Below are 21,027 nucleotides of genomic sequence, written 5' to 3'. Positions count from 1 at the left end.
AATGCTAGAGTAATTGCCGTTTCCAAAGTTTTATGACAAGGCTCTTAGTGGTCGAAGTTGCAACTCTGCTATGGCTAGGTCCTATGCCTCTAACACTTGTCCCCACGATTCCGTGTCCCCAGTCCCATTGCTTCATTTCCTAACATATTGCACTGGTCGGTATAATAAATCCACTAGATCTAGGCTGAGAAATTTCGGTTATCCTATAGTTCTTTACTGGGTGTTTGGAACTGCATGATTGGGGGGGGGGGTTAGGGGGGTCCTGTAATTTCTTACATAATGTTGATACCAAATTAGACATGGAGTGGTGGTAGTACTGCATGATCTCTATCTCCAAGTAGCAGTTGGTTGCATGATTTGCATCCAGCTTTGTGTTATGCTTGCTCTTATCGGCATTGAGAGTTCTTGTATAAGGGCATTTTCCCTGAGGGTCCCTGAAGAACTGGAATTCCTGGTCGCTGTGGAAGTGGTGATCTGTGGATATTTAGACTAAAGCTAAGTAGTGCGTATTATGGGCACTGGTAAAGAGTGTGTGGAAAACCAACTGTGGTGCAGTTAACAAAAACTGTAAACACTGATCAGGAGACTATGTCTACCATTTAAGTCCAGAGAATCATCTAAAAAGCAAGCAATATAAAATATCACATACATACCAAAGTTAAGGCGACTTCAAGCATTGGTGCCAGGGCAATGGTGCCATGGAAAAGGGGGATGCAGTCCACAAAGAGTACATGTTGCCCCTCTTTGCGCTTGTGTTTCTCCGCCACCAGAATGCCATTCACAGCGGAGTGTGGATACTTGGCTCCATGCAACACTATTTTACAGTAGGCCTGGGTGGTAAGTTTAAACACGGTCATTCTTTATAACACGGAATCCCAGGGATTGGGCGAAAGGTTGACAATTAGAACGGAAACAAAAGGGTCTATAAGGGTCAACGTCAGGGTTCTGAGAGTGACAACGTGAGGAGGCGAAAGCGGCTGCACTTCAGCGTTGGCACAAACACCGGAGAGTATAGATTTCAGTATTGGATCGTGTTCCTTTGTCATAGGCTGCCTTGCAGTCCTTATGACGGAATTCACAGCGCAGCCAGTTGGAAGTACATTGGGTGAGACGTCCTTGGTAGGCACCACAACTTCCCCAGGAAATGGGCTCTGGCGACCCCTACCTAATCTGGGGGCCTGTACCCGAGAGCCGAGCCAGGCTTAGATCTCCTACTTAAGACGTCTTGATAGAAGATTCCCACCTTGCCCTCAACGATTCTGTCTGGGCGTAGAGGGAGCCACCTGACCATGGAGATCTGTCACTGGGTAGTGTCCCTTGTCACTTTAAATTCCCCGCGTGACACCCCCCTAGGGCAGAGTAATAAACCCTACTGGTCAGGAGAGGCACTCACAGACCACCCTATGACCCTACACCCCTTTCACGATGCCACCGTAACGAACTACACTAGGCCTAGCTCGTTATCTGGTGCCAACCTCCCTCCCCCTCACCGGCACTGCACTGAAGGGAAGAACGGCCGCAAAACACTCTTGTCGTAAACGGGGAAAGACATGTACCTTCACGACAGCCGTACGAATTATAAAAATACAGAGCACAAGTAATATCATCCAAAAGGTAACTCGGTAGCCATCTTGGAAGAGGCAGATTCGAGAAAAGATCAACTGATCACCAACGCCAAATATGGAAATAGCGAGCGAAATAATGTTACCAGTAGTCTAGCCTTTACCAGAACTGCACGGAAGTAAATATATGTTAAAATTAAGTTCCCCACTAAAATGCGACATTAAAGCAGTAATATGTGGTTGTGATGAGAAAATATATTTTATGCAAAAGAGGAAATGTTTATTTTCGTATAAAAGAAGGAGCGTGTCTAAATGCAAGTAAGCCCATATCTGTCTGCACTTGCAGTAATACAATGCTTTAAGACACTATTATTTAAAAAAATAAAATATATATATATATATATATATATATACATTTATTGATTAGTAATACGTGGGTTTTGACAAATAACTTAATATTACTTAACAAGAAGTACTTTTGGATACATTATAATGGAGATATATGTGTGAACATCAGCAGCTGTAGAGTTGATTCAACATAGTCAAACGAGTGTCTGTTTCAGTCGTTTTTTTTCTTTCACAATGTCAGTGCCAAAGGTCCTCCTCTATCCCAGCATGCAAAGCGTGCTTCCAACCTTCTCCTGCGGCAGAGTTGTCACCGCCTCGGTGGTTCCTGCCTTTGCCCTCTCTTTCTCCCCGTCCTTCCGGTTTCCTAAGCTGTGCGGGCTGACGGCGGCAGCAGGTAGGATGGCGGTGCCTTTTCTCTCTACTGATGCCATTCCGGTTCTTTCAGAGATGTCCAAGATGGTCCAGTAAACCAAAGGGTTACCAGATGCCTGCTTACTGTGACATTGAGCATGGAGGCGGTGTTCTCATTCTGTATTGGTATTCTCAATGATGTAGTGTGACTTCAAGGGCATGTGTATACCCGAGTGATTTATTCTCGCTCGTGCTGTGTACATGGTAGCTTTAGGTGCGTTGACCTTGAAAGAGGCAAAACCTGCCCTACTTTATCTTTTTAGGAGTAGAAAGGCACCCGTGAAATCGATCGGGCCAGCTTGGATTACTGCTTCACCTACAGATTGAATTGGAGACTAGAGTGTGACCAGATTCTCACACCCCGATGTCTGTGCCGCTTGTAATTTGACCAGACTCCCTACATAGATGCGTATGGCACCCCCAGACCGTTCAATTGACGTAAGGTGGGCGTGCTAATAGGACCCGGTTCACTTCTTCTTTTCTTAAATAACCTCGCTGAACTAGAGAGGAGCTAAGTATCTACCGATTTCTAGCCTCCACCGGACTGAGCGACAACAACGGGCCGTGCGCTAGCTGAGATTAGCCATAGCCTTCAACTCCTCACAACTGAGTACTGACCCGACCAAGAGCATTCCTTTGAAACAGAATGGGCAGGGAAATATATTTATTGACCGTCATTTCACTGTATTTTTAAAGGTTGAAATGAGCAATTCTTTGAAATATGAATGGTTTCTGAGTCAATAGAGTAGGAACAGTTTCCTGGAGCCAACCACAGAAGACTTAGCAGTGTTTGATATGGTCACGGATTTCTTCAGTTTTTTTGATAATCGGTTTAGCAGGTTTATCGGGTGTGCATGATTTCACCTTGAAGTGTTGGCCATAACAGTTGCAGAAATTAAGGTGCTTAGCTTAATACTGAAATGAACGGAGCTTTGACACTTATGAGAAAAAATACACAACGAGCCGTGAATTTCCTATAGAAGTTATTTTCTCGTGTTCGTTAAAAAAAAAAATACCCCTGGCCTTTGTCTGCATTGAAGACTATAGAGTGTTTCCTCCTCGAAAGATTGAGCATGTGTACAAAAAGGTTTAAACACACTTTTTTTTTTAGAAATCTTAGTGGTACCAGTCAATGAAATGTTATACTACTGCTTGCAGAGCATTTAGATGCACGATTCGTGCTGATAATAGCTAGCAGTGTTGTGGAATAATTTATATTTCTACGTGACTCCTGCTTTCTTTTAAATTGGTTTTTCACACCTAACGTAACTCACTTTAGCACAGCCCAGCAGCTTTACAAGTACACGGCTTCTTTTGAAATCTGCCATTTTTTTGTTTAAAAAAATCATAAACTTGGCTGAGTCATGGGTACTGATCAGTGTAGCAGTATCTTAGTGACATAAGCTTACCCAATCATAACCCAAGCGCATATTTTATTTATCGCGTCTTAATTAAAGTGTTCCAGCCTAAACATATGCTTTAATTTAAAATAGGGTTAGCACAATTAGGCGAATTTTTCTGCTTTACTCGGTGGAAAGCATAACAGAGAGCAAAGGGCAAATCGACAATATAAGGTCATTCCAAGGAGGACGTTTGCTAGGTTTCAGGTATTTTGTTTTGGCAATTCTTCCGTAAACTGAGAAGCAATGTATCTTTGTGAAAATGACTTTGTCCAAATACGGTTACTTTCTATGCAGTTTGTTTAACATTTTGCATGTAGTTAGTTGTACACTGTCCTCTTGCAGTAATTTGACCTTAATTATCAAGCTAATATTAGTTGAATAAAACGGCCTTCTTATCGGCCCTTGTTCTTCAAGAGTACTTTATACGTAAACTTTGGCGCTAGGGATGGGTAAACATTGAAGGTATTGTCGAAATAACGGTACTCGTCTGCAGCTGTAAAAGGCTAACCCCTGTTTTCTTGTTTTAGAATGCTGGCTTCTCGAGCACTTAGTTTGGTTGGCAAGCGAGCCCTTTCGACCTCTGTCTGCCTACGGGGTCATGGTGAGTAAATTGTCAAGGAGAAACACCTAACACATTCAACTAATATAATGCAAGGGCTTGAGTGTTTCTGCACGAGTTATTTAATGCAAACGTCTTTTACACACTTATTTGTCTTTACTTCATTTTGACATAATGAAGCTGTGGTGTAGAAAACTATTTTCTTCAGTAGTTTAAGAAACGCAATGCAATATATGTATTTGCAAATTATTTTACTAAAGATGATACAAGTTCCTCTATTGCTGCGTTCAGTTATCACCATGAGATCCATCGTCGGCAACAATGAAAGTTATTCTGTGCTCCGTCACAAACGAAGGCTTGCAAATTTGTATTGTAAACACAGTGGCCCCTGTGAAGGCGGCCCCTGTGATTGTGAAGCATGCATGAACACATAACTCTGGTCACACGGATAATGACAAAACAAGGTAAAGACTGTTCTGTGTAAAGATGCCTGACATTACTCATATTTGTATTATAGCAATGATTTTTGTCTTGACCATAGAGGACATACCCGTTTTTGGAATTTCAGAAATGCACTATTGACTCAAAACAACGGGGGTCATATGAATAAAAAAAAAAAAAAAAAGTTACTAATGTCAAGTATGAATTGTGTTCAACACCTTTATTAGTGACAACGGCAAGGATAGATTGTCCTCTCTTGTTTTAAAGAGCATCCCTTCTTCAGCTGTTGATAGTCAGTAGCAAAGGCCCAATCTTGTCTTTTCTGTGTATCCATTTTTTCCAAGTGATGTCAGTTCCAGGTGATTGTCACCTTAACACTGTGACGGAGACTGGAGTTGATTGGAACCTGTTGGGGATTATTTATCTAACAAATAGCATGATCAAAAACTAACAATACATTTGTTTTCAGACTTTTTACATCACTGTTGCCAAGCAGACATGGAATTTGGTGGTCTGCCCGCAGTTGCCACCTTTTTTCCCATTGTACCTTCCAATTTTAGGTAGGGCAAGCAGCTTAATGGAGAGTACATAGTCCTACTTGAGGAGTGGTAAAATACACCAAAGCACATACAAACACCCCACTGACACCCACCGTGTAGAAGACCAGAGTGTTTTTTTGCCCCTAAAGTAGGAATGTTCCCCGATTCCCCACTACCCGAATCAAAGATATGATTGACTTCTGAATCACTGTATTCCTCAATGGCATTTTGTGTAACAGGCTTTTCCTCACTATGTGGTGCCCCATAACTCTCACACAGCATCCTCTGTAAAAGAAACCTTTAATCTGTTGCCTATGGTTCTTAAATTTGACTACCTCGGATAGAGAAGAATTGGACATTTACAGCATCTATGTTAAATGAAGTTGTTTGCAGTGTGGTGATGGGGATAGACCTTGTTATTTGCTGACCTGAAAGGGTGTTTTAACAGGAATTCTTCACTTCTGACCCATTTTAATACTAGGCATTCAAGTTCCAAGAGAGAATATGACTTCGCCTCAGCTCAGGCCCTAAATGCAACATCAGCACTTTGGACACATAAAACTCATAAATAATCAAGTTCCACAGTGACTAGGGAAATGATGCACATTGAAATATGCAAATAATTACAACTGATGTACACAGTGGCTCTTTCAAATCGATTGTGTACTTGAGACAATAATACTCGAACTCCTGTACTTGGAATTTATCTGTCAGGTTGATAGTAGTTGAAGGTTTGCCTTGTGGCCTTGGTAAGCTTTTCACAGTCAACCTTACCCAGCCACTTGATCAAACACTTGTACATAGCTAAACTGATCTGACATGATTTAATTTTTTTCTAACATTGTAAGATTTGTTTTAATCCATAATAAACTAAACATAGCTATTGCTATGGTGCGTTGAAGCCCGTTAGATTGATTGGATTTTGGTTGGTTGGTTTAAGGCTGACCAGACCACTGCTCTGAATGTGTGGTCCAGTTAGCTGACTTGTTTTTTTTCTTGTAAATATCCTAGAGTCGATGCTCGATTTCAAAGGGACACCCATAGGAGACAGATGATTGAAATGTTCTGACGAAGATAGACTGTAAACCGTGATGTTTGGCTAAGTAAGCTCCAGCGTACATTTGATGTGACTTTAATAGACGATCCATCGATCGTTAGAATGCAGTTGGGGTCCCATGTAGAGCTAATGGCATCAACCTGAATCAATATAAGCCTTAAATTTGAGGGATCCCGATATCATGGCATGTCAGGACTGTACACAGAAGTGTCTGAAAAAAATTGGAAACATTCCCTACTCTGGAGAGGTTACTTGGGGCTCACTAACCCTTCTGGTTACAAGGTGACGCACTTCCTGAAAGTAGGAAGTGCAAGCAACTGATTTTCTTTGCTATGTCGTGGCCACACCTGTAACCGTAGTGAGGGTTACCCAATGGTGTTGACATAGTTATGTGTTTATCTTTTGTAAAGACACCTAAGCATTGCTTAATCTGTGTGACTGAGAGTGCCATCATTGATTTAATTTGGTTGGTTGCCAGTAGTCACGGGTGCAGGAGGTTCTTGATCTGAAAATGCAATTCCATCAATATATCTTATGTCCCTAACTTTAACTTGTGCTTTTATTTTGTAATATTTGGGTTTCAAATGTAGGCATTCTAGGCTTGCCAACCAGGCATAGGAGTAAGCGTTAGTTGCAAGTTGGTTTAACCCCTTCAGTGCCCATGACGAGCTGGACTCGTCATGGGCTGCGGTGGCGCTGTGCCCATGACGAGTCCAGCTCGTCATGAACTCCGCCCGCTAATACAAAGTGCGGCACTGGGCGGGGAAAGGGGCGGGCATGCAAGGGGTTAACACTAGTTAAAATGTTAGCAAACTACTGGTTAATAATAGAGCTCAATAGTGAGTCTAGTGTTCCTTATGTAAGCCTCTCAAATGAGGCTTACACAAACCACTGTGTTGTATTATCCCGAACTTGGTATGGCTGTGTCCTGGCTTCTGTAAAGGCATCCACAATGGTCTGGCCTAAACCATAGGTCCTTTGTATAAGTTTGATACCTGTTCAAGCTTACATATGCATTGCCCTTTTAGCAGCTACTGTGCTGTGGATGAAAGGGAGGACTGGCCCATGACCCTGTTTCTCACATCACTTCGGCAGATTGGGTTGTCTAGAAAAGAGGCACTGATGCCAGAGTTTGATCTTGAGGAAGATCAATTTACCCTCAGAGAACACATCTCTCATTTTCTTTTTATTAAGTCCTGTACCTATATTGCCTTGTATCTCGCCTAAATTGAGGACGAGAAATGAGGAAGAGAAGCAATACTGGTGAGAACAAGGAGTGAGAGAATGATTTCAATCTCTGTCTCTGCCATTCTTTTCCACTTCTGTTTGTTCAGGCACCTCTCATCATTTCATTTACATGTCAAGCTCCTGGTCTCACTTTAGGTGGAGGGGAGTCTGATAGCTCAATGTGGTATACTTATGAGAATGTAGCGTGAAGAATAGTTTTTAGTGTTCATTGTGCTAAACTGAAAATCTTTAAGTTTTGCTTTCATTGTTCGCTTCACATAGCATGAACCTCTCGGGATTACGATTGCTGATGACACCTTAATTTCAGTTCTGTTATGTGCTTACCTTTTTTGATGGTATAATCTTTCAGAAGCATCAAATTTAACGCCGATGGGTAATTGAGTGCTTTCTTTACCGGTTCTATAATAAAAAATAGAAGTAGACTGGTATTTCTTCCATATGTTAGGGTTTATAGTGAGTTAAGAATGATGATGATTTTACATCTTGATGATGTTACTCATTTTAGTAAACGCTACTGGTATTTCTTCTTTTTTTTTTTTTTTTTTTATACAGCATTTGCAGCTACAGCATTTTTACTAGCTCTTCCCATCATAAATGTTGCTGCACAATATTGATGCACTTGCAACATTTGCCTTTTTTAGCCTGAAGCTGGTCACTGTTAGATGTAATGGAAGCACATGTGGATATTCGAAAACTAGTTGTAAATGTTGCTTCAAATAAATGGTAACATAAGAAAGCTAGGTACCCAAGAAGTCCAAGTAAAGTAAATTGATTTATATAAACTGGCATGTCTTAAACAATGCAGGTTCCAATGAAGGACAGGATTCAGCAAGATTTATTGTTCTGTAGTATATATTCCACATACAAACAGCCAACATGTGTTTCTTCACAGTGAGGGGACTTCTTCAGGGCTTACATGTAATTAGAATGACAGTAAATAAATATCCAAAGTAGTCAGGGCAGTCTGTAAAACTTCCGTAAGTCCAGTTAATGACTTCCAATGTATACGACGGATGTCTAAAAGGTACTTGTCGAAATATGTGAAGTCACTTGAGTGACTGAGTCCAAAGAGTCCAATTCAAAGAAACATATGTCAGATCTGCATATGTCACTTTCTTAATTTGTCAATATAAATCCTTAGACATCCTGAGTATTGGTAACCTTGATAAGTTTCCTGAGCAAAGAAAATTTCAACCGCGTATCTTAACGTCCCGGAACTCACGAGCCAGTGCTTCCGTGGAACTTACGGAAGTTTTACCAACTGCCCTGACTACTTTATTGACTACTTTGGATGTTTATTTACTGTCGGTCGAATTACATTTTAGCCCTGAAGAAGTCACCTCACTGTGACGAAAGACGTGTTGGCTGTCTTTATGTGGAATATATGTTACGGAACAATAAATATTGCTGAATCCTGTCCTTCATTGGAACCTGCATTGTTTAAGACAAGCCAGTTTATATAACTGTGTACTTTATTTGGACTTCTTTCTGAGTGCTTGGGTAGTTTTCTTATGTTTACCCGAAAGTATTTAATACTACCATGTTTTAGGCACCTACGGTAGTAGGGTGCCTGTGTACCGTTATAGCACCATTTATATTTGTGTAAGAACGACAAAGAATTAAATATACATTCCCTGTACTGTGTAGATTGAGATGTGCCGTCTTCTATACAACTACTACCATTTTTTGTATTTCAAATAAATGGTGTTTGATTATTTAGCCAGTAATAGGTCCACAGTCAACTTCAAGTGTATATAGTTTTGATGGAAAGTGCTTTTACAAAGCATTGACGCACTACTATATTTGAAGTGTATTAAAACAACTTTATAATGTTATGCAGCTTCTTTAAATTCATTCTTTATTACAGTTGCTACATATTTGAGGCTTGGATAGTCTCATGGTAAACATGGACAACAAAGTTCAGTATTGCTTTTCCCCTATACAATTCATTTTCAAACTACATTTTTTAAATGTAATTGTTTTTGAAGATCTGTTGGCTAAAATATCTGGAGTCTGTTTTGGATGAACACCTTGTTTATGATTGAATGACCTTTTGGTCTATCTCGGATCCCTGCTCCTTATTCAGTGGCTCCCTCCCTCCCCGGTCTCTGTGTTATGACTGCATAATGCATCCTTCCACTGCTAATGTCAGATCTTGCTGTGCAATGAATGGAAGGCACTATTTCCTCTTCCCCTCTGCTCCCCCCCCCCTTTCCTCTCTGTTTAATTCTCGAGACCATCTCCTTTTACTCTGCCTGTGCTAATTCTTTGCTACCCGTTGCACCTTTGGTGGGCAGCTTTCTTAAAAACTTTATTTTTGACCTTTTGAAAATGGCCACTCGAACGTCGGGCATCTTTCAATGCATGTTGTTTAATTTGAACAAATCCCATTCAAAGATAGCCACTGTAGACGCATAAACATTCAGGGCTGCTGTCCTTGAACAGGATTTGTTTAAAATGAAATGCATTCAAAGATAGCTTAACATTGATGCACATATTTAAATCGGTCATCTTTGAACTGAATTTGTTATAACAATCCATTCAAAAATGGCCACAGCGGATGCATGCACATCGTGGCTGGCATCTTTAAGTGCATTTTGTTATGTTTTAATGAGCACAGTTTCAGCAATGGATTCCGCTAATGCTCGCACATTCATTGCAGCTTTCTAGAATAAAAATAAAGTTGTGTTGGCAAATCTAAAAGGTCTCACACGAGACTTCTTTCCATTGATAATGCTTGCTTTCATTGAGGTTACCAAAAGAGAACTATAATACAAATAACCTCTCATATCTTTAGCTGACAATGTAGTGTGTACCTGAGCAGTGATTTTGGCCTGCAGTGGATCTGATTTCCTTTTTTTCCCCACCTTCTTCTGCAGCGGGCGTTATAAAGACTGAGGCCTACAGCCTGCCTATGTATGAAGACAGTCGTGCTACTCCCTTACCAGAGGTTGCCTTCGTAAGTCAACTAACTGCTGAGCAGACTGCACTGAAAGAAAAAGAGATGGGATCATGGACTTCTCTCAACAACAGCGAGAAGCTTGAATGTAAGTATCCTGCTGACTCGGTAATGTTCTTGTGTTAGGAATTGCAAAAATCCCTAAATATTCTGCTGGCGGAGCACTTCAATTTTAATGTTTCATAATACAGATCATCCATGTCAATAGTGACAGTGATGTACTATTTTAGCAATATCTGGGTTAATAACATAGGTTTAAACAACATTAACCACATTTTTGTAAAGGTGAAAAAGGCAAATGTGAAAATGATCAAGTAAATTACTTAAGTGTGGTCTTTACCACCCTCCACCCCCTTTTTTCCCTGAACACTGCATGAAATTTCCAAGAATTAACCATGGACTGTGACGCTCTAGAACATGGGTACTCACAAACATTTACCCAGGGGCCACAAAGTACGGTCTGCGGTGTGACCGAGTGCCGCACTGATGTCAGCAGGGTGGCGGTAAGGGGTTGGGGTGGGTCCAGCATGCTGTAAGTAGGTCTAAAAACGTGTTAAATTATTATTTGCAGGATTATAAATGCTTGCCTATTTAACATTTTTTTTCTGAATATTTGTGCTCAGTAACTAAACAGCAGCTGGAGTTGCAGGCCGGGCAGGGTGCGGTGCAGCATGTAAAGGTCCAGAGGGCCACACTTTGAGTATCACTGCTCTAGAATTACCCTCGATTTGTTTGTTCATAGACCACTAAGAATTTTCTCCAGATCTATTCAAACAAGTTCTCATTACCTTTGCATTAAATGAGATTCTTCCATTGTATCAAACTTTAAAGCTTGCCATAACATCATCCTTGTTTCATGCAGACTGAGCATTATTTTCTCAGATAAAAAGGTGATGTAAGCTGTTTAAAATAAAAAGTCACAAAACACTTCTGCTTCGTTTGTGGTTTGGATTAAATTGGAATTGGAATTGAAGCTGGATTAAAACGATATGCACTCTCCACAAAATTGGTTTGGAAGTCATCTTTTATTGTATATGTGCCTTTCTACTTATTAGTACATGCTGCCTGGAGTGTCTGTACTATTTCTCGAGGTAACATAATGCAGCAGTTGCGACAGATAAATAAAAAGTGTGGTCATCAGTTCCTCAATCGAATAAGAAAAAGAAAACTGGGCACGTGGGGTTAAGGGTAGTAAAACCAAAAAAGAGCATACCTGAATATAAAGGCAAACCCAGGAGCTCATCACCACTTTTGGTCCTGAGTCGTGGCCCATTCCTATTTAGTCTCCAGCAAAGCCGCTCTTCCCCCGGCACAAGGAAGGTTAGCACAGCAATAAAAATGATATGATTTGAGAGGAAGGCAAAATGTGAGGCTGCACGTTTATCTTGAAGAACACCTCCATGATTCATGTGATGGTGGACTTTCCGCTGTGTAATATCCTACAGCCCTGTAAATGGCCCACAGTCAGTTCATGAAATGGTATGATAAAGCTACGTAAACTCCTGTACTTGAAGACCATTTGCTTACCCTGACCAACTCAACAATCCCTTGTATTCTGAGGTGGCGTTCAATTTGTTTTTATTACATTAGTGTTTTAGACATTTTGTAAAAATTAATATAGGGGTTCATGGTTTTGATGCCTCATTTACTGATTTTTGGATAGCAATTCAGACCGCCTCATTTCCTCCAAAGCTCGACACTAGTTTAACCGTTTCAAGCTTTGGCATTTCATAACCATGTTCAAGAAAGGGTATCATTCTAAGTAGTAGGCTACTTTCACTGCTGGATGCAGACTTCTGGGCCTGATTCGCAAAGGTAAATTTACACTTTTTCCAAGTTAAAAAAATACTGTATTCACAAACTATGAGGTAATAGTAAGTTTACGATGTGGACAGACCTACTTTTTTATGTGAGGAGTTCCTTGCCGTTGAAAACGTGCTATTTACTTACTTTATTTATGTGAATACTATATGGCCCCTCTGGCCCGATATGGTCCTTTAACATCGAAACCATCTCGTATGCGGACAACAATCCTGGTCCTGGATAAAAATACTACACTAGCTGAGGAAAATCTTCATCAATGTCATACAGCGGTTTTTCATTGGATGAAAGATAATCATCTGAGATGTAATTCAGAAAAAACTGAAATCATGCCATTGGGGAAAGGGAATACTTTCGCCACCAGTCTATGGTGGCCGGCCAACATTCCCCCTAACACAGTAGCGGTAGCCAGAAATTTGGGGGTCAAATTTGACTCTGCTCTGTCCTTCCACCAGCAATCCCTAGCTGTGGCTGGCACTTGCTTCCACTTGATAAAATCATTTAAAATGTTCTTTGACTTGCACTCCATCACGGCGAGACGGGTAGTTGCAGTGGCCTCAATTACATCTAGACTTGACTATTGCAGCAGTCTCTATGCAGGAGCAAACTAGTTGGTCCTTCACAAACTACAGATGGTACAACACGCTGCAGCCCGACTAGTACTAAAATGGCCTAGGAAGTCATCAGCATCTGCAACTCTGAAAGCACTCCATTGGCTGCTGTTTAACATCCTCATAATTACCTTTTACTCCTCAGGCCCCCAGTACCTCCGGCCCAGGTTCGCACTCTATACACCATGCCGCACCCACATATCATCGAACTCAAATCTTTTGAAACCCCCAGCGTTCAGATGTCTCAAAAGGGGGGGAATCCATTGCAGTGATAGGTTCCAAAGCCTGGAACTAACTACCCAATAACCTTTGTCTCATCCAAACTGAAACTCTCTTCAGGAAAGCCCTGAAAACCTGGATTTGCAGGGCCCCAGATGCACTATGTAGAGCGCTCATTTAAACCATCCCTCCAGCCTCAACCTCCCGGTCTGCTAAACCATCCGCTCAGCGCCATGATGCTCCTCGGAGTGAAAGTTGCGCCTTACAAATACTTTTCAACATAACAAAAAAAAAACTTGTAAGTTTAAGTTTGACTTTGTGGATCGGGCCCAAAGTTTTGCAAAATGCCCTCTTAAGACACTGATTGATTGGGTGAGTGAAGAAGTTGTTTTGCCACTTAATGAAAGGGGACTCCACTTAGTTGACAGCTGTGTCTACCTTGGCAAAGCTGGCCTTGGTGTAAACATCGAATCTTTGTTTTGTAGACGACCAAAGTGGATAGGGTCATACTAGTGATCAAACTGCCCTGTTACTTGAGTAAGTGTCTAGATGGGACGTGCAAACATTTTATTACCTTGAATGGAGACATTCAATAGTCTCAAACTGAACTGTTCTGATTCCCCCCTCTCGTTTTATATCTTTTATATACGACTGATCCTCATCGGGTCCTGTCTGAGGACCACGCTCTTTCCATGCATGTGGGTGGACCCCTTTGGAATGCCTGATAAGGTCCTTATGGACTGTGCATGCTGCAGGTTGCAATGCTCTTGAAATGTATTGCACCACTATCACATTACCAACAAACCCTCCATTAACAATAGTAAAATACGGATATGGACATTGATGGCCCATTGGTCCCTGAACATACAGGAATATAGATCTGAGGAAAAAAGTTAATTTAGCCATTTTCTTTAAGTTAGAATTTAAATGAGTTACTGAATGCATACCTATTTACACGAGGATTCATTGTCGATTTTACCCATAGCACTCATTTTCAAATGAGAATATTTTCATGTGTGGCTTAGTTGACAGTGCAGTGCACCGTTAACCCCTTCGATGCGTGTGACGGAGCGGTTCCGTCATGCGCGTCGGTCGCGCTGTGCGGATGACGGAACCTCTCCGTCACGGCCCCGCCCGCGCACGAACCCTTCAGCACAGCGCGGTAATCCACGCCGCGCTGAAGGGGTTAACATCTGCTATTATCCACAAATGACAATCACTTTAGATATAGTGTTTACTCCTTTATTATAATCTTCCGGGTAGCATTTTTGCATTGCAAGGAAAGGCCCATCTGCCTAGCTTCATTTTCTTATCCATAGAAGTCAAAGTAGTGTGTTTTTTTTTCTTCTTGCATGCTAGAGTTCAAATGCGAGTAAAATAAGCCTTTTTCTATATGAAGCTGCTATTTAATCTTTCCTAATTTATTTTTTTAAAAAAGGGGCTTTGTATTATTCTTGGTATGTTTTTCCTCCGAATTATTTCAGCACCTTAAGTTGGAATAGACAGATAATGCATTTTGTATTAGCTTAGGAAGATGAAGTTGTGTACGCTCTTAACCCCTATTCTGCTCTCAACCCATTGCTGTCATGGTTTATGTACCATTCTACTTGTTGTTGTTATCTATCAGATAGACCTTGCTGCCCTATCCTTTTCTCCTCCGTGTTCTGCTTTCTTGTGCTAACGAGCTGAACAGACTTACCAATAAAGGGAAATTGTTAACTGTTAAAGACCTCTTTACAACCTGTCTGGCCTTTACGCGTACTTGTAGTTGGTTGTCTTGTTGCTTGCGGTGTTCATCCAGGGGTATTCAGTTTGGTGAAGGGGCATTGCCAGGGAGGATTCAGCTTAGTCTAGCTCTTGATGCAATGTTGGTTGTGTGCTTAGCACTAAGGATTTGGCAGCAAAGATGCATTTATTGAGTAGGCTCTCCACATCCCCTTCCTGAAATTCTGGCACCAGGGCGTTACTCCATTAGTAAAAATTATTTAACATTAATGCTTTTTACAATAGTCTATATTATTCGTTTAGCAATAATTTACTCAAAGATTCACATTGAAGCGGTTGATCAATAAGTTCACTTGGGTAGATTATCAGGTCATGTGCAGTATCCTACAGTATAATTCAAAACCGCCATCTTCTGACCTCCTATCACAAGGCAAGAGTAGCACAACAAATGGAGCAGGTTCTAACTAGCGTCGTCCGGTCACAGGGAAAGCCAGGTTCGCAAGCATATTCTTTTTCTTTGACGTGCCGAAGATTGTAGAGTGAGAAAAACATCCACAGTTTTAAGGTGTATGTAGCCCAATGCAGGCTCTCCTCTTCTCTCCTTGAACATGTACCTTTGAGGACATACCTAGACTTTTCAAGGCTGAGTTCTAGGAGTGTGAGTGAGTTGTTGGGCTTCCTCCTGCCCTTTCCATGTGACAATTTGACATGTCTACCTACCATATCATTTAGGCTAGAATTTCCCTTTGACAAGATGAACAAACCGGTGGCTTATACATTTCACCTGCTTTGGTTACTACTTTGTTGCCTCAATAGACCACATAATATCAGTTTGGGTAGGAGCAAAACCCTAAAGTACGGCAAGCCTTCCCTCTTACTAGCCATGCACACGAGCATTTTCCGCTTTGAACCTTCAGAGTGTTGTGCATGACTGATAGCAATGGACCCCCTATTCCCTAGGTCCATCATTCTGAAGTGACCAACAAGCTCTACACACCAGTTTAGAGTATGCCGGCAGAGCTTAGCACGTTGCCTTCTAGGCTGCAGTTCTTAACCTGTGGTCTGTGGACCCCTAGGGGGTCCTCATTGCCTACTCAGGTGGCTCTTAGCTGTTTAGAAGATTGAATATTAGCAGATTAATAAAGCCTAATGTAAAAATTGTAAACTCTCTAAATGCGAAAGAATTTGAAGTAAAGCAAACAATAGTAATAATATCCACATTTGTAAAGCGCGAACAATCACCCGTAAGGGTCTCTGGGCGCCGGGGGCCGTCAGGAAGATAAAGCAAGCTATTGCCCAGAGTCACATGGTGTTGCGCTAATCTGGCGCTGGGGATCGAACCGCGATCCCCAGATTCCGTAGTCAGTCGCCCTGGCCACGGCGCCACACCTCTTCCACTATAGTATGGACGATGGGTGAACTAAATGGTTCAAACCATAGAAATTGCTTAGGCCGGGATTCCATCTTCAACAGTGATTCACTAGGAGTTCAACAGAAGACAAAAGTTTAAGAACCGCGATCTAGGGTATTACCTTGTGTGTGATGCCTCTTGTCCTCAATGGTTTTCGTAAGAGAGCAGTCTCCCTTTCTGCTGCACATCTCTTGGATCTCATTAGTTTGGCCGAGTCCATCCACTAAAAAAAGTATATTATTAAGATCCGGGCGCTCCCCCGGCTTACAGCCTACTTTGGGCACAGCAGACATTTCCAGAATACACCAGGCTGGGTCTGTCAGTATGCTGTAGGAATAGGGTTTGTAAGAAGTTCAACCTCTTTTACAGTAAATGCTAAAGTGAGAGCAGGGAAGAAACTGGCAGCTGGATTGAGACTATTAATCTGGAAACTTCAGTACTCTAGAGAAACACAACAAAGGCGATGTGAATTATGAATGGCATTTTTTTTTCTTTTCAGTGTATCGTATAAAATTCAACGCAACTTACGCACAAATGAATCAGGGATCAAGCGAGTGGAAGACTGTTTGTGGAGGGGGCCTTTTCTTCATTGGGCTCACTGCCCTAATTGTCATGTGGCAGAGAAAATATGGTAAGTCAATGAGCTGCCCACCAAACGGGTCTTATTTTTAGTACTGAGGCTTGCTGGGTGGCTTCTGTTGATATACACAAATAAGTTTTCTGCTTGAATCCTTGTTCCTCTGTGTTGCCTAATCATGTTATTTGCGAATGTTGATCCACAAGATCATATGTCTCGGGTTAAATTTACCATTACTTACAAAGACTGGGTGCTGTCAGTTGTTGGAGACCAAGTAGCCAGAGATATAAAATTATCCTCGGGGGGTCTAGAATTTTGAACCCAGTCTTAACAAAATATTATTCAAACATACTACTCCCTAGTTACTTTTAGCATTGCACAAACTATTTAAAGATGCATATCTGAAGTCGCGATCTTTGTATCTACAACAAATAATTACTAATCCCCCCCCCCTCGCCCACACACACACACATCCTGTTAATTGAAGGTGTGAATCAGTGCAGCGGTTTCTGGCTATAGTCCATGAGGGTCATAATTACTTTAATGGCGAGCCCTGTCAGAAATATCAGCCCCCACATACATTTTCTTCAAATACATGCTGCATTAGACATTTGTTTTCATCAATTCCTGCTGCACAAGTCTCTGTGGAAAATTAATCTATTTTGGAGTTTAGTTTAGGCCTTCGAATTACAGCACTAGATGACATACTGAGTAGCAATGGCCTCGTGATTTAGATATGGATATCAGTGAAAGACTTCTGTATTTCACTGAAATCTGTGCTGAAGCTATTTCATTGCATCTTGCCACTTCAAAGGTAAATCAGCCCAGTGCAGGCGATTTCAGCGACAATTATTGTTGCCCACATCTCTATGTAGTAGGTGTGGCAAACATTCGGCTAATCTCATACGTATACATGGCAGCATGTTTCCACGTCAAGTTCTTCTAGATATTGAAAATATAAAAACGTTGGGATGATCATTGCTGATTGTTGGCTGCTCATGCAGAGAACCAGAACAATGTCTGTTTTCTATAGAAAGATTTTTTTTTAAAGCATTTTTCTAAAACTCTTGTAAATATTTTTCTCTTTGCTGAAAACAACTAAACACAATAGACCAGTATTTCATTTTGTTTTCAATAGAAATTCGTCTGTTTGACGAGTTCTCCTTTCAAGCTAACTCCTAAAAAATAAAACTCTAATATTTCTTAACTGGGAGCGATGTAATATGGTGATAAATTGACATCCCTGGGTTCTAGTGACCTTTCTGTATCTGAGACAAATGTTGAATGGTTTGTGTCACTAGGGAACCGCTCTATGGTAATACATGATCTATTGCACCATCTCTATGCTGTATAGAGAGGAAAGGAAGACTGGTATAGTAGGTTGTACTCCCCAGATAACTGTATATATCTAGGCATAGAATAACCTAGTTATACTTATGAAAGAGGGAGTTAAGTGTTTTCTGTGTCACTCCATTAAAGAGTTTACCAAGGTTACTTTTAATTAAACCTCACTCGCACTAGGTGAGCTGCTTCATAGGGACCATCGGGAATCTAAAATTAGGTAGTTGTGGGTTGAAAGGTTCTTTATATGTATCCAGTTCTCACAACACTAAAAAAGCATTGGCAAAGCCAATAGGTCTGGCCTTAGCAAGCTGTACCATGGTTATTTGTTTATCGGAAGCATATGCCGCTAAAAGAAAAAAAATGTGGCTGTCACATACCTGAGAGTAATCCACTTATGTGGCCATTTAAGTCTTTCAGTTGTGCCGTGCATTTTCTTATTTGTGAAGGAGTTGAGAACAAATCCAAGCATAACCAAGCATTCAATTTGCAGGCAGCTGAAATGTTAAACACTTTATTAAATTAAAAACGAGAGAACATCATGAACCGCCATCTGAGTGGGTTCCAAAATTGCAGTAAAAATAAATATCTGGTATTTAAAGTAAATATACAAACTATCTAAGTCCCTTTCTTTTCACTGACAAAGCGGTTTCAAATGTACTATTTTAAGAGGAAGTGAGCAGTGTAAACAGTTTTTGTGCCGCCACTCTAAGTGAAGGGAGTCAAAGACTGATGTCGCATGCCGTGGTGGGTGGAATCAAACTGTAATTGCTAGTTCAACAGATGACTTGATGAAGTCCTCTGACCAAAAGCCCCTCTACGTATAAAATTATATGTATGAATTTGTCCATTAAAATAGTCTGAGACTGCTAAAGCTGCCTCAAAGGGCAGACCTAAAGAAAATGATTGTCATATCTACAAAAGTGCTGACTTGTTGCTGTCTATTTTTATTGTTTATTGACGTCACAAGGCTTTCATCAGGACTATGGCCCACATGGACTATAGGTGAGCTAGAGTCTGATCTGTTGCATCTATTTAAACCTTCGACTCTCCTAAACATCCCCCTCTATAAATAGCCAAGTATTGGGTTAGCACCATGTCTTACTTGCACCAGAACTTTAGCTAACCCGCAGTGTACCTTCAGAATTCTCGTGCTCGTGGAATGTATTGAGATATAGGACTACATTTAGGACCGTGGTCCTGATTTAAGCCATATTAGAAGGATTTTTCTTTGTGATTAAACTCTTGCATTCATATGCTTCTTGACACGCTCATGATCATGGTGACATGTTTTTTCTTCTTTGTGAGCAACATCATTCCAAAATGTCTGCCAATGGCATTGTTTAGCGATTTAATAAAAGTAAAGTTCCACAGCACCAAACTAAAACTAACTTTGAATGCCTGTTATGTTTGGTGAGTAAATCAAAGGTTGGTTGATCATTACTTTTCAGTTTTGCTAGGCCGTCACCTCAGTGCTACCTTTTAGACTTTGAAAATGAGATGGCAACATTTTTCTCTTTCATTTACAGTATGTCTGTCTCAGAGCTATTGTGGGAAAGTGGCGTAATAAACAAGGAAATGTTATGAGTAGCTATGAAGACTTAGGTTCTACATGTAATTGGTTACCTTAGAAATGTATTTGAGCTCCACAATCGGGACTGTGTCTGAGGCCTTTAGGCTTTGTTTGGAAGGAGCTACAAATGAAATTCGGGTTTCAGTTGGTAAATTCCTCGTAATACGTTACCAAACTCTTGTTCATAAACTTATTGGAATTAATTCTGATTTAATATTTGAAATGCTAGATTTCATATCACGTTATTCTTTAAAGTTGTAAAAGTATTGGGTACACAATTTACTTTATTTAAATCTCTGTAAATCATCTAATTTGTGGTAATTCACCTGATTTTCTGCATTTGGATCTGTTTACTTAAACGTTGAATAGTTTTTATTCTCTAATTCGATGATGCACGCTTAATAGGTTTTAATTCCAATTGTGATAAAGTTAACTTGAAGAAGGGTGGTTGTTAACCACAGCTGATATAACCGAGCTACAGTATTTAAAGACTGTTTCTAGCTCTTCAAACTCATCATGCTTCTTTTTGGTGAAAGGGTACATTTATAACATTTCGCCGCTCAATGGGATTATAATATATTGGATAGACCTCGTTATGGGAGATGAGGCCTGGGTGCCAAAGGGTTTATATAGAGAAACCCAAGAGAAAGTAACTATTCTTATCTTCCTTTTTGTAGTGTTTGGTGACGTTCCTCATACCTTTTCCGACGACTGGATCGAGAAGCAGACCAAGAGAATGTTGGACATGAGAGTGAACCCAATTGAAGGATTCTCTTCCAAATGGGACTACGAGAAGAATGAATGGAAGAAATAAAAAGAACATTTGGGAATAGTTGTGCTAATCTGAGAATTAACCTGTGTTTGCTTGCATTTCAAACCTGCCTGTCCACTTGTAACACCATCGAGGGCATACAGGAGTAAGTCATCACCTGTAATTACATGGCAAATAAAATTTCTGTTTTACTTGAATAGTTCTTTGTTTTTTTTCCCGCCACAGAGTGCACACACAACAATTTTTGCGAGTACATTCGAAGGTTTAGAATTGAGCTAAACATTTAAAAATTATAAAATGCTAGCTTTTTGCTAAACCATTTACATTCTATGAAGAAAATAGAAACGTGATTTCTAGGCTGCAGAGTTGCATTAATCTTTTTTATTTTTTTTAGTATAGTATTGTTACTTGTGAGGCTAGGTGTTTATGCCCACCCAGGAATGCTTGCTC

At 40.7% G+C, this 21,027-nt stretch overlaps 2 protein-coding genes across 2 annotated transcripts in view; one reads left to right on the top strand and one right to left on the bottom strand.

Moving 5' to 3' along the window:
• EMC8 (ER membrane protein complex subunit 8) overlaps positions 1-1,652 on the bottom strand; it is a 52,305-nt gene extending 50,653 nt beyond the window's left edge. The window contains exon 1 of the mRNA XM_085638220.1: positions 654-1,652. Coding sequence (XP_085494346.1) covers positions 654-857 — 204 coding nt within the window. The 5' untranslated portion in view covers positions 858-1,652. The remainder of the gene's footprint in view (positions 1-653) is intronic.
• Positions 1,653-2,169: 517 nt separating this feature from the next.
• Positions 2,170-20,774, top strand: COX4I1 (cytochrome c oxidase subunit 4I1). Its single transcript, XM_085638219.1, has 5 exons — positions 2,170-2,304; positions 4,252-4,325; positions 10,448-10,615; positions 16,814-16,945; positions 20,483-20,774. The coding sequence occupies exons 2-5, from the start codon at positions 4,253-4,255 to the stop codon at positions 20,617-20,619; spliced, it is 510 nt and encodes a 169-aa protein (XP_085494345.1). The 5' UTR covers positions 2,170-2,304; position 4,252; the 3' UTR covers positions 20,620-20,774.
• Positions 20,775-21,027: the final 253 nt, after the last annotated feature.

Source organism: Triturus cristatus, chromosome 12 (assembly GCF_964204655.1).
Source record: "Triturus cristatus chromosome 12, aTriCri1.1, whole genome shotgun sequence".
Classification (NCBI taxonomy): domain Eukaryota; kingdom Metazoa; phylum Chordata; class Amphibia; order Caudata; family Salamandridae; genus Triturus; species Triturus cristatus.
The sequence above is the reverse complement of the archived record's forward strand: the minus strand, read 5'-3'. Positions and strand labels throughout refer to the sequence as shown.

Coding starts and splice junctions, on each gene's coding strand:
- COX4I1 (XM_085638219.1), top strand. CDS start 4,253: ATGCTGGCTTCTCGAGCACTTAGTTTGGTTGGCAAGCGAGCCCTTTCG. Junction 10,616..16,813: donor CAACAGCGAGAAGCTTGAAT/GTAAGTATCCTG, acceptor TTTTCTTTTCAG/TGTATCGTATAAAATTCAAC. Junction 16,946..20,482: donor CATGTGGCAGAGAAAATATG/GTAAGTCAATGA, acceptor TCCTTTTTGTAG/TGTTTGGTGACGTTCCTCAT.